The following is a 14,715-nucleotide window of genomic DNA, read 5'->3' on the forward strand; positions in this document are numbered from 1 at the left end:
GCTTTAATTGGAAGCTACTATGCTATTTAGAACACTTTGGTTTTGCTTTGTAAAACCTCTTCTACAAAAAAAACCACCCTGAACAACGGCTTTGTTTAAAAAGGGAATTTACAGCCCAGTCACTCTACTTGATGAACACACATACACACAAAACCGTATTTGCAGAATTTGGAGAATTTGACACTGGAAAAACTACCTGGAAAGTGAGGTCTGTCTATGCACAACTACAAGTGACAGAGCAAGAGCTGTTTCTACTCTTCTGTGGAAAGGGCAGACTTTGAAGGGCATGGAAAATAATTCTTTTAATGTATCCTTGTGAGAGGTGCAAACTGTTTATTCAGACACAAACTATTCAAAACATATAACGAGCGGGAAGCTTACAGTCTGTACAGAAATGTAAGGAAAAAACTAAACAGTAGTTATGTCACCTTCTGGTTTTTCCATTATGCTAGCTGCTTTTGGACAAAAGGAGCCTTTTCCATCCTCATGGAGTAGAAAATGTATAGAAAGCTCCTGTAAAGTGATAAAAAGAACATGGAATATTTACAGAATAGAACCACAGAATAGTTGGGGTTGGAAGGGACCTTTAAAAGTCATCTAGTTCCAACCCCCCTGCCATGGACAGGAACACCTTCCACTAGACCAGGTTGCTCAAAGTCCCATCCAGCCTAGCCTTCAACACTTCCAAGGATGGGGCAGCCACAACTTCTCTGGGCAACCTGTGCCAGTACCTCACTATCCTCACTGTTAACTTTCTTTGTTATAGCCAACCTAAATCTACCCTCTCTCAGTTTAAAATCATTGCCCCTTGTCCTGCCACTACAGGCCCTGATAAAAGGTCTCTCTCCACCTTTTCTTATGAGCCCCATTTATATATTGAAAGACCACAGTGAGACTCCCCAGAGTCTTCTCTTCTCCAGGCTGAACAACAAGAGTAGTCCCTGTGTATGCATATGCATACCATTCTGTAACCTAATAGAAGTTGATACTTGAAAATGACTTCTGGAAAAAACAGTAAATCAACATAAGAATACTTCCAGAAATTGAACTCTTCAAGGACAGCTTACAGTTTCACAACCTACTTTTTCCATCCTGACAAGAATAAGCCATTTTGGACAGTTTCTGCTGAAAAAGCAGAATAATTATCGAATATTTTAAATGAAACCACAGCATGAGATATATACTGTGAGATATATTTATGAATTCCATCACAAACATATGGAGCATACTTCCATCACACATGGCAACTACAGACCTTTGTCAAGAGTACTACTCTGCAAAAGATAAAAGAATAGAAAACACCCCAGGCTATAGTTTCTTTCCTATCTCCAACACATGGCAAGAAATCCTGTTTCGCAAGAAGTGATGAAAGCACTAACTGATAAAAGTCCCAAATGCACATATCCAACAAAGCAAGAAAACAAGCAAAAACACATCTCAGATGTTATTTTGCAAAAAGATCTAAAATTTGTTTCACTGAAAGGATATCTTGCAGGACTGTCCTTCAAGGCATTGAGGAACCCTGTTTGTTGAGAACCTGTAGAAACAGAACCCAAAATTATCAGCTGAGTAAGAAATTGGACTACAGGCTGTTTTCATCATAGTTAACACAAGTAATATATGAAGATAACCAAATAATGATAGAATAGATTTACTAATATGAATCTGAGAATATGTTGCTCAGCAGCAACAACATCAGAAAAAACGTTGCGTAAGTTATCAGGTTTAACATCTGCAGGGTATTTTCTCAGTCATACCACAAATTGATACACACATACTTTCCCATGAACAAGATTTCTGATTATCCCTGTACTTTTCAGACCTAATATGGAAACAAAAGACTAAAAGCTACTTTTTTATTTTGAAATACTATTTTTCAAAGTGCTTTTTTGACTTGTAAAATCTATTCTATAAACCCAGATTGTCAACTTTCCCTTCTCTGTTCTGAGAGCAGATTCATAGACTATAATCCTGCTCCTGCTCCATCTGCACAGGTTTTTCTAATAAGTGCTTCCTGCCTCTGGGCAAGTAAGAGAAAAGAGTAGCTGAAAAAAAGCTCAAGAGCAGCATGATCCAATGAACTAGAGATGCAGAAGCATCCACTTCAGTTCCACAACCATGAGATATTAATCAGAAAGGGTAATTTGACAATTTGTTGATTGCAACAAGTAAGTTAATTTGTAGAAACTGACTCAATGTCATACAGCTATAGCCACAGTTTGCATTTTACTGTATAACTTCAATGATTTAAATGCATCAGGCTGAAAGTCTTTCCCTCAACAAAAATCTTCCCCTTAGCTAATTCACCTGAAGATTTGTATGAAGAGAGAAGAATCTTGTCTTTAAAACAAAAAAAGAAAAATACATACATGTGTGTGTACACACATATATATTCTCTAGACCCGCATGGTCAATTTTACTGTTTGCCATTAAAAAGGGAAAGTTACTTACCTCGTGTTTCTGAGCCTTTTCAGACTCTCATAATTCTTAGCCTCAAAGCACAAAACTAATGGAACTTCCCCTACCTTCTTACTATTTTTTACAATCCTTAATGGCAATGGCAGCAGGTAGGTGTGATTTCTATTCCCTACTGCTGGTCACACTCCTCCAAGAAGTTCCCAATACATCAGAAGGGGATGGTTCCTCAGTGCAACAAACAGCTGAAATACTGATGCCTCAAACAGGGCTGAGTGACTGTGAAGACAGACACTACTACTGAAAATGTGTTAAGCTTGGGGAGATGGAATAAAATCTTGCGAGACAATACCTTTAAAGTATCTGATTTATGAATTCATTTAATTACCTTCAATAATAATATGTAGACATATTTTTAATCCTGGAAGAGGAAGATTTCCAATGAATGCCTCAGGTGGCCACAGAAAACAAAAAGATGTATCTCCTATCTTGTCACCACTTAGGCCCACAAAAAAATTACAAAAAAGCCAGGTTGCAACATGTAGTAAAACCAGGTTTCCTATGTAATCAAGAAGATCACAGAAGGAACTTCCCTGTTAGGGAATGAACCAAAAGGATTTATTTTTATTTTTTTGTATTTTAACATCCATGCCTACAAGTTGCTATAAATATCCCTCAGTCCCTTCCTAAAAGACTATTGTTAGAAGAGAAGTGTTACTAAAGGTAATCCTGCTAAGATTGTCTTTGGAAAAGCTATGAACAAGATTTTATTAAGCCAGCAGGATTTCCTCTAGAACCAAGAATTTTGCCAGGACTTATGCATATACATATGGATACCTTTGAAACAGCAGGAAGATCATAGTCCCAGAATGAAAAACTGAGACTTTATTCAGACACACTAACAGAAAGCTGTCTATGCCAAGTGCAAAAGTTCAGGTTAAAGAACTGAGAATCCTGCTTACTGGTTAGCATCAGCTGAAGAACTGCCCAGCTGCAAAAGAAAACAAAAATGCTTGAGTGGTAACTACTAGAAAGGTAGATATGAGGACTTCTAGAAGCATGGTAGGCACAGAGAGACTGGAGTGATCAATATGATAAGAAAACCTTACATGTAAAGAATTCTTTTTTTGGATATAGTCAAGATTATAGTAAATAAATTTGAAAGCCGGGCTTGAAGCTCAGATGTAGTAAATAAACATTAAGGAACTAATCACAATTCCTACCCGCTCCCATTGCCTTTGAGGACCAACCAATCTATAGAACTAAAGAGGTTTTTTCTGTCTCTTCCAAGGTAGATAAACCTCCATAGCAAGAATATTTTACAGCTGGTAGACAATTCAGTATTTAACATTTACTACACATTATCTGTAACACATACATAATGCTGAAGTGTTTCTCAACCACACAGAGGCATAATTAATTTCTTTGATATTTGCCTAATTCATACCTAGAATTAGGTATGGACACTGTAAAGTTAAAATCCACTGGATAAATGCACTTGACATACAGAACACAAAATCCTGGCATAATATTGCTAATTCATATGCTGAAAGCTAAAGAAAAAAGTACTGAAGTCTTTGTGAAATAAAGGTCGGTTAGCTTCAAAAGTAGCTTTACATTGTCAGACTGGTAATGTTTCAACAACTGAATTCTAGCAAAGTAAGATGACAGAAAAAAACCCCATGCTTCCTTCTTCAATGTAAAAGGTATGTATGCACATACTCAAGTATGCCCAAATAAATGTCAAGCATTTCAGTATTAATGGACAGTGTTCTCTTTCCAAAAATTACTTTTCCCTTTTTAAACAATACATACATCTTATCTCTGCTCTTTCAATTGGTATTAGAAATGTTGTATCTGACAGTGAGAACAACTTGTTCCAGACTCCCTCAGAATTAGGCGCCCCTACTTCTAGCCTATGTGCTATGTCTCTGACCTACAGGAGAGCCACTCCGTGCTTTGTATCCTCCTCTTGCGAAGCACAAAAGCAGTTGTTCTACTTTTCAAAATACAAATTTTCTCTGCACAGTGTAAGCAGTGTAGGAAATTGAGCATAATCCAGCTTATTTTTCAGTAAAACATTCTCTAAATATTGCCATTATCAAGTTTGCTTTATAAATGTGTTAGAAGCTGAAATTATTACTTCTATCAGGTTTCCATTATGATACAGATTATAAAGAAATAAAAAGATCACATTTCCAAAATGATTCCAGAAATACTCTTCAAAGCAATATCCTACATAATTAGTGAAAAGATAGAACACTTAAGCCTCCTAGGGAAAGAGTCAAAAGACCTCCACAACGTACAAAAGGTCTTTAAAGATAAGTCATATAATCTCCACCATGAATTAGATCATCGTCATCATATAGGAGCTAACAAAATTTGTTAGGCCTGTGGAAAAAAATAAGACAGTACCCACAAGAGTCTTGACCTCAAATCCAATCCAGAATACAAATAAAAATCAATCTTAAACTTATGAATATTCATCTTCCTACAGGTTATTCATTCCATTATGAATTTGTTATTCTCAGAATGTCTATGCAAATGAAAGTAACTTGTGTTAAAAAAGAGGTTGAGAAAGATGTAAAACTAAACAGCAAACAACAAAAAGTGTAAAATAGCTCCAATCTATTATCTAGTGATTTACATGTTTGTTCTGATGGTAAGTGACCCACACTTACATTTAAAAAAGCACACAAAAATTCTTTGAGAAAATTATACCATCTATATCCTTAGACATACAGTATGCATGCTGTTTTTCTATTAAGTCACCCATAAAAGGACAAAAAAAATTAAGAAAATTAACACTATATTAAGATAAAGCCAGCGCCAGATCAGTGACTATCATGACCAGGGTCTACTACAGACCGGAAATGGAACTTACTGGGGATTGTGAAGCTTCAGAGAAAAGGCAAATAAATAAATAAAGAAATAAACCCTGAATGATCAAAAGATTAACTTAAAAATAAAGAACTCAAGCAAATGGCTACATACGTAATCTGATTTCACCAGCATACTTACGAAGGATGACGTGGGTGATAACGAATGCAAATATAAAGACTGTCAGAAAGGACAGAGATAAAATAAACATATAAAAAAATCTGTAGTTTCTTTTCCCCACACAGTTGCCTACCCAGGGACAGTGGTGATCAAACCGTTCTGAAATGAGAGGCAGAAGAAAAAAAAATGGAAAACGATTAATAAAACGCTGTTTATTTGGAAAAAGCTCTCTGAATACTATATTAAAACTCACAACTGGCATTTGCAAATTAGCCACAGAGAAATTCTTATTTAGAAAGGAAAAAAATAGAAAAAGAAAAAAAAGGAGTATTTTAAGGAAACCTTACAGCTTTCAAGAAATCAAAGCATGGCTGAGGTGAGCTCCTGTTAAACTAATAGCATTATTGTGATAAATTGTGCAGACCAATAAGCATGTATGTATCCACTGTCATATTGAGCTGTACAACTACGCTGTATTTTATTTTATCAAAATAGGTTTGGTTTTTTTCCCAGTGACTCTTCTACTTAAAACTGGAGGTTTTGATGTTGATTTATCTATATGTGTCATGATCACACCTCTGACTTATGTCTACTATCATCTCATCCATCATTATAGTATATGAAATATTTTATACCCTCCCACTTCCTTCTATTGCTTCACTCAAAATAGTGTCCATTCCAGACCACCTATTTTTCCTCTTAAGAGTTGACACTGCCACACAGAACTATTACAAATCGCAAAATAATTCACATAAACTATTTATCAAATGTTAAAATTCATGCAGTCTTGTAAAATTTGCTTATACTTCTTTTGGTTTTGGGGTTGGTTATTTTCTTAAATAATCTATTCAATCTTGCAGGAATTTTCTGTAAACCATGTGGTATAAAAATTGGTAGATGTCATCTGAATGCTCTGTTACCCTTTGTGCTATAGCCTCCCACTTTTTACTAAATCAAACCCTTTCCTTTTATTTTCCTGGGAGATTAACTTGTTCATGAGACAGGAAAAGGCCAGGGTGAGTTAGAAATAAGTGTTCCCAACCAAGGGAGAATGCCCAAGTGCTGGAAAGCAGAAGAGGGAACAGTTCACTCTGCTTCTCCCCAGGCAGCCTGGACTCCCCCTCGCCATCCATCCCAGTATGCCGGGAAATGGAAACAGAACAACTGTCAGGAAACAGGCATTTCCTAACTTTGCATTGGAGAGATTACACTGACAGAACAACAGAATTTTGAATTTTTTAATCAAATCCAAGATCATCAGACAGATAGATGCTCTCATGCTGACTCTCTCTCACTCTAGGATCCTTGTCCAAATCCTGTTTTGTTTTCCGTGACTTTTATGCCTCCACTGATGTATGATATCAAACTATTTGTAATTCCACAGTAAAGGCGAGCTATAAATTTGAAGTCCTTAACCCCACATCTGTCCCAGCACAGCAGTTTATTTTAGCTGCGGTTTTAGGTTAAAGACCTACATTACAGCTTTTTCTTGAAGGATGTATTTAGTATTATCTTCATTAAAAAAAGTCAAAACAACATGCACAACAGATTTCTGAGTTCACCAGACTTTCCGGGTTTTTTAAAGTGGTTTTGCATGACAGCTGTTCGGACCACATGTTTCTGCCCTAAATCTGTTTCAAATTCCAGTGGGGGTATACAAGGTGAAGTTACTGAACTTTCTTAGGATAAGGCTTCAGAAATATTTTGATTCAATGAGTACTGCTAAGAACACCAAGAACTAAACACGCTGCTATCTCAAAGGCCAGGCGATACTACCTTTATTCAGTGCAATACAGTGTATTCCAAAAATAAGCTGACATCACATTTGAGCAATGCTTATTTTTACATTTATGCTTCTGAACAAGTCCTTATGTTCTGACAAACACTATACTTTCTTTAATGGGCATCTAATACAACATATAAGCAAATAACAACACCAAGAAAAATAATGTTACAGAGGCTTTTAAAGAGCATAATCCTAGGTTACTCTGCTGCTTCAGAAAAAAACCAAATTATAATACGTCTTTGGAAGACGAAGTCTGTATATACACATAAAGCTCAGTTTCTAGCCATGAAACTATTTAGATACATTAGACATCTATTTGATGGATTCAGATATATGCAAACAGAAAAACACACACATACACACAAACCCCTGTCTATAAACACACATACTTCTACACAGGCATATATATTCCCTAATAAAGACTGACTTTATATTCTTCATCTACTTGCCGTTCCTCTCCAATTTCTGTCCTCAAACTTCCATGGTAAACCGAAATGCTCTGCTTTCTCAATAAATACCTTGCCAATCATTGTGAAGCTAAGTAATTACCTAACATGTTTGTAAAGCAGAAATGGACGGAAAAGGTTGGATATGAAACACACTGCTACATATCAGTCTAGCTGATCTGTATTTGTATCTGAATCAACTCTAATCAAAAAGAAGTATTAAAGGGTTTACATGGTTGTTGTGAATTAATAAACTTGGACTAATTTTTCTCAGTCATAAAATAGAAAGGGACATGATATTTATGTTATATACCACAAGACAGTATATTAAAGAGCAAGAGATTAATCTACTCAGCAGAGCATAAATATGTAAATGCAAGTTAAAGATAATAGCCTTACAGCTTGTGACCTGCTCTGCTTAGTTGTTAATGCAAGAGAAAACAGCCAATCCTGGCAAAATGGACAACTAAGCAGAAACTTCTAATGCTGTTAAGAAATACAAACTCTCTTAAATCTAGAGCTGTTTCTTCTTTCTTACAAAAGACATGGCTTAATAAGTATTAATGAACAAATAACACATTATCTTAAGGTTCACCTCCAGCAGTCCAGATGCCTGCAAACTGAACCACCAATGATTTGAAAAAGGAAGCTCTGCCTGACATCTCTACTTGCCTTGGACAATGTTGGCAGCAAAATTAAGATTTACCTTCACTGGCAAATGAAAAACCTCTAATGCTGAGAAAACCTGGGAATTCCAGCCCTCCAAAATTTAAAACGCAGAGCAAATACAAATGCAACTGATTGTTATGAAGAATAAGACTGTTTTGAGGTGATGACTGCAGTTCTGGTTTAAATGCATAGGGTATAGTTAACATATTGCTGAAATCAATCACACATTCATGACAAGGTTAATGTAAAAATATTTGAGGCAAACGAAGAGAATCAAAACACTGGTAATAGAAACTATTGATAATAAAAAGTGGATTAGAACTCTTAATCAGGTAGGAAGCAAGCTGCAAGGGCTGACATGTTTGCCTATGGAAACATCCCATGGATAGAAAAGTAGTAACAGATCATCTCCTGCACTCAATTTTAAGCAAAAGCAGCAAGATATTTGTATTGCTAATGTATTTGCCTTCAGGATGTGGTATGACATTACAGCTATATCTACCTAATCGAGAACTACTGCTAAAATGACGGCCCAGCTTCTCCCCTTTTAGCAGTCCTGTGAACCAATCTCTTGCCTGTGTGCTTATAGCTCTCCATCCTTCCACCAAGCCTAGTGTTCATTTTACCCTGTGGGGAGCTGGTTGACAGCTCCCCGATCAGCTCTTTCACAGTATCAAACACCAAAGCTGGCCCAAGTGAAGGAGTGAGAACACACTGCCAGAAAAGAGGTGAAATGACCCTTTCAGACACAGTTAAGTGCTAATTTAGCTTAGCTGTAACACCAACTTTACTACAGGTTAACACTTATCCGGACTGCAGGAGAAATCCAGTTTTGATTAATTTTTCAGGGTCTGAGAACAAAAGCTGAAGCATACAAAAAAGAATGAGAAAATGTAGAAACAGTTTATAAGGCAGAGTATCAACAAAACCAGGAGATGGTTAAATGCAGACTAAAAATGCTGCTTGTAAAGACCACAGAAAACCAAAGAGGTAAGAAACCTCGAGAACTGTTAGTAAACCTGCAACAGTGACTTTATTGTACTAGTCTTTCCCAAGTGATTAGCAACTTCAAATTTCGGTAGTAACCCCTGAGGATAGCCAGCAGCCCCATAACCAAATCCAAAGGGTGAGGCTTCACCAGATAACTGGGCCAATCTATAAAGCCTAGTAGCAGTGAAAGAGCCGATCACATGCTGCCTTTCCTGCCACTTCATCCCACTTCCTTCTTTCACTGTTTAAGCTGCTGATGAATCAGTCAGGTCAGTCCCCTGAACTAGCATGAAAGAAAAAACTATTTTTGTTCCTTGCTTAGGGAGAAAAACTGACTTACTAATGGCTGTGTGTTACTAAGGGCTGTGTGAATAGGAACAAAGGAGAGAAGCACACAGGTGGGGAAAAGAAGAGGATGAAGTTCAAGCAGCAAACTGTCAGCATGAGTCACTGATCTCATTAACACTTACCTAATAATATATGCTAACTGCATGACAGAACAGCATATCAGTTACATCATACCTTAGACATTTCTCAGTTTTTACCTTCCCCGAAATATTTACATTTGAAAACTTAAGAAACATTAACTGCTGGATATCTCAGATTAAAAGAGAACATTTCCCATTTTAATAAGCCATGTTCTTATACATGGAGCGTTTATAGCATTTGCTTCAGAAGCCACACCAAAGCATGTTCCTTTCTGTCCAGAACGAAAGAGTCAAATCTCTACTTTTCCACAGCACAGCATGTAGACTCTTAAATCCTTAAATTTTCAGCTTCCATTTTTCAATCACTACACTCCAGGAAACCCCATAGAAAATGACCCCAATGCTTCCCTTACTCTTTCAAAACATTTAATAAAACTTTATAATTTACAAGGAACAAAAAAGCATTTTTACGTGGAACATTTTTAGGCCAGCCTGGCCCTTCAGCCTACAGCTTCTCCCACCTGTTCACACTGTGATCTCAGAAACATTTGTTATTATTTATGAATTGCTTCCTTTTTCCTTTGCTCCACTGGATCACTGTACACCAACACACATTTTCCTAAAGCGTAATGTGAATGCAGGTCTCAAAGACAAAAAGTGTATTGGTGCAAAAATATCTAGGTCAAACTATTAGCAGACTCCAATGAGCACAAGTTAGAATTCACTTCCTAATTTTTCCATCCCACTGAAGTAAAGCATTGTAAGGTAAAGACAGACACAAGCCTACGGCATTCACCGAATGTCACCACCTTCCCTGAACACATGCAAACATGCATCCCAGGACTGGAAAGAGAGAAGAGCCTGCTATTCAAATCTTGTGTCAGTCAAAAGAAAAATCACATTACAGCTCAACCAACTGGGCCAGCATTACTCAAAATTACTTTTGATAGTACAACATAAGACTACAGAGTCCACTGTTGTGGATGCACACTGAACAATTAAGTACAGATACCAACACATCTGCATGGATTTGTAATGATGACAATTACAGCTTTTTTGTAAGACTATGATGTCATGATATGATCACATCTATTCAGTCTTCTTGATTTGACATTTTGTATGACAAATGGTACTTTTAGACTCTGTGTGCTCTTAAAATGTTTAGGAAAACAAATGAGGTTTTTAAAGTCATACAAAGAATACTTTTTATTACAAAAAGTATTTATTTTCTTCTAAGATACAGAAGTCCAACCCCAACAGCCTGCTGAGTCATGCACGCATGCACAAAAGCCAATATAACTATAGCATTAAATCCCTTACAGTCACTTCAGAATGTCTGATAATTTAACTTCATTAGTAAAAAATCTTGTGTGTGATATTCATGGCAAACTTCACAAAAGCTATCCTTAGCTCCAATGTTCGGTTCCACTGACTTCAGTCATCACTCCTCTGAAAATTATTTATTTAATCATATTTAAAAAAGCCTCTGATGGGACTTGCTGTCAATTGCCAACAGCAATCAAATGCATGGATCTATTTAACTTAGATGTTCACATGTGTAACAGTCATTCTCTTGACAATGCTTTTGCTGCTACTTTTGCGGAATGAAACTGGAGTAGAAACTTATATGAAAAAGAGGGTGAATAACAACAGACTGATTGCAAGTTACATTCATATGCATGCTGATGTTACTTTAGAACATCTGCTATGGACAATGCACAATGGATCCTTTAAATCACCACACTTCAGTACTTTTGTACTCTGATCCCAAGTCAAAACACCCCAAGAAAACCAAATTGTACAGAAAGAGCCTTCTAGCCTCAAATTTACTTTTGGGAAATACTCACCAAAGGTTTACTTCACATTACATTCTGGTCACTACAGTTATCTACAAGGTGATGCAAACTGAAATAGTGATGTAACATTGGAAAAGATGGGCCTATATTAATGAAATTAATCAATAATGTGCATGGATATCTACAACAAAAGGTCAATCAGAAACACAAACACAAGGGCTACTCAACAAATACTTTACTCTTAAAATCACTTAAATACTGTCCCAGACAGCTAAGATATTTGGGTGGGATTTTTTTTAAGCAAATCAGTTGCAATGTCAACTTCTTCCATGCTAATCAACTTCAATAGTAGCAGGCTAATGTTATTCACAAAAAGAAAATAAACATGCTTAATTTTTGAAATAAAAATAGCAATTGATTTATTAGGAAAACATCCATCCATTGCCCTAGGATAGCTCATAGTAATTAAACTATATTGTCACATAGCCCACTTCACTGCTACCTCCAATAATAAATGTTGACTAATTAACAACAAATCTCTTTGCACATTAATGGTGACATTTTGAAAGGCAGCAGCAGCAGTTTAGAATGACTGTTCTTTGACAGGTACAAAGAGTGCACAGCAAAGGACCTCATTGCTTAACAATCTCTAGTTACATACCTATTCTTGTCAATACCTTCACACATTTGGAACCAAACAAGTGCCAGACACACACCCAACCATGCAGGAAGAGAGTTAAAAATCCCAATTTGTCCCTAGGGAAAGCATAGTATCCCTACCAGGTATCAGCATCCATAAAGTTTATGGACTTGTTCCTCTCTTTTCTACATGAAAGCACAGGGGTGTTTTTCACACTTCTGTATCTGGCTTTGAATTCCTAACCATCTTTCAAATTGTTATTGCACCAAATGTAAGTATTTAATGTCTTAGGTTCCCAATTTTTCTTGCAATTTCTGTCTAATCTTTACTCTGACATGGCTTACAACATCACTTACATAGTTGGGTATTATGATCATCTTTGCTTTTTTTTATATGCAGACCAGTATATAAAAGCTGCAACCTCTCTATGAAGTAACCTATTATACTATTATATTTTTTAACGAGACTTTCTACCATATTCTACCATATGCTTTGGCTTAGACTTAAAAACTGTTTAACACACGACATGCTCCCTGAATTTCTAAAGTACATCTAGTATACAGATGGCACAATCATAAACAAATATCACTTCTGTAAGTGCTGCTGCATACTCCATTCAGTAGCTTCTTGGGTGCCCAAAAAGGTAGCACAAATAGAAAGAGCCAAAGCCGTTTCTCACATGTAAAAACTTGGAAAAAATATACACAAAAGAAGAAGAATTGAAACAGGACATAGCAGCCAACTTTGTGGTTTTAACTCCTCAGCTAAAGAGTCACTTCTACAGACCAGGAACTAAGGTTTAACAGGTTAAAAATCTGGCCCAAAAACAAAGTGAAAATTGTACTCTCCTCATTGTAGGAAATGTAAGGAAAGAAGTAGGCAAAGGTCATGAAAAAGAACTGAAAGCAAGAGGGGAGATAATAAGGTAATGAAAGAAGAGTGCTAACACATTGTATTTTCAAAACAATAAATTAATGTAGTCTAGTCAATACCAAAACCAAAAGACAATACCTACAGTTGCCTGGCAGAAGTGCTTTACAGAAGCAAAGATTTAACCAGAAAGGGGTGTCTATTGGCTTCCAATATAGAATATTTTCTGTCAAAATTTCTGCCAAAAGCTGGACACTTGGTCTCATGTTTGGGATCTATAGAAAAGCAACCAGACTTAGCGAAAGGAATCCTATCTCCTACAGAAACCAGAAACATTGATATAAAACACCAGTATGGTATGTGTGCCTTCAGCACTACAGGCATTATGGTTCCCCATCTCAAGAAGTTTGTATTAGGTACAAGGAAAGCCAACTAGGATCTATCAGGAGCTATTGAGGAAAAAAAAAACAAAAAAAAAACCCAAAAAGAGAGATAACCCCCCAAGGTTCAAGAAGGCATATGATTAAAATAAGAATATCCCATAGAAAGCATCCTTGAGTGCTTGCCCTCTTCTCCCATTCTTCCCCAGGGATCCTCTCTGGCCATGGTGGGAAACGGGCTACTACACAAACTGAAACTTTGGTCTAACTTAGTATGCCATCCTCATGTTCACCGGTGATCCTGAAAAATCAAACTAAATGTTTTAAAGTTAAGTTGTGACATCCACCTTCAAAAATTTGAGCTTTGAATCCTCTGGAAAAAAGTCATGTGTTGATAGAAACATAATGGAACTGGAGAAGACAAGCTGTTCTCATCCATCGGTCACACACAAATTTACGATACACAAATTCTGAAAGAAATAAAATGGCCATATTCTTTTAGATTAATATAAATGGATCTCTTCTTCCATCATACTGGACTTTAGCCTTAGTCTGTATCAGTTACTTCACTTGATAAGCAAAACTGTGGCATGTGAATACCAGGAATGCTTTAGACAGACTATTGGACTAAGTTGATTTACTGCTTGTTAATTATTATTCGCTGTTTCTCATTAGTCATTTGGTACCATATTGAAACAGATTGTTTGGAAATAGTCAGATGCTTTTATTATAGAAATTAAATTAAAAAAAAAAAAAAACACAAAAACAAAATGAAACAACAGAAATTACAGAGTTAGTGTTGAAATTACCATAAATAGATAAATAAATAAATTTAAAAGTCATTTGGTCATTTCAGAAGCAAGGCCAAACACTGGCTTCTTAAAAGGCAGTTAAAACAAAGCATGTCAGGAATACACCCAAGGTATCTGTCTCAGGGAACACTTCGTCAATCAAATATGCAACAAATGCAAAAAATACAACAAACTACATTTGTATAAAAATCCAGATTTTCCTGGATACTATTATGAACATACTGTAAAGCTAAAGGAGTTTGAAGTATTACTATAAGTAGAACTCAAATTAGTCTGGTATGGTTTGTTTGGGGTTTTTATTATTTTTTTATTAAAAAGCTATTTCTTCATGTTTTTATCTAAATATACTATGTAGTCATTTATTAAAAAATAATGAGGAAATGAAAATTAGAAACAAGATAAGTAACAGATATGCTTACTAGACAACTAGAACGTTAGGATTAATTCAAGAGGGAAAAAACCAACAAGGAATAATTTTTGTAC

At 36.1% G+C, this 14,715-nt stretch overlaps 1 protein-coding gene across 5 annotated transcripts in view; it reads right to left on the bottom strand.

Moving 5' to 3' along the window:
• ZDHHC14 (zinc finger DHHC-type palmitoyltransferase 14) overlaps positions 1–14,715 on the bottom strand; it is a 105,970-nt gene that overhangs the window by 17,218 nt on the left and 74,037 nt on the right. For 4 of the 5 annotated variants that reach the window (XM_030498875.1, XM_030498877.1, XM_030498876.1 and 1 more), the window contains exons 4-5: positions 5,437–5,574; positions 1,489–1,537 (exon numbers count right to left, since the gene is read on the bottom strand). In XM_030498875.1, the coding sequence (XP_030354735.1) occupies positions 1,489–1,537; positions 5,437–5,574 (187 nt within the window). The remainder of the gene's footprint in view (positions 1–1,488; positions 1,538–5,436; positions 5,575–14,715) is intronic. The other variant, XM_030498878.1, reaches the window with a different exon arrangement.

Source organism: Strigops habroptila, chromosome 10 (assembly GCF_004027225.2).
Source record: "Strigops habroptila isolate Jane chromosome 10, bStrHab1.2.pri, whole genome shotgun sequence".
Classification (NCBI taxonomy): domain Eukaryota; kingdom Metazoa; phylum Chordata; class Aves; order Psittaciformes; family Psittacidae; genus Strigops; species Strigops habroptila.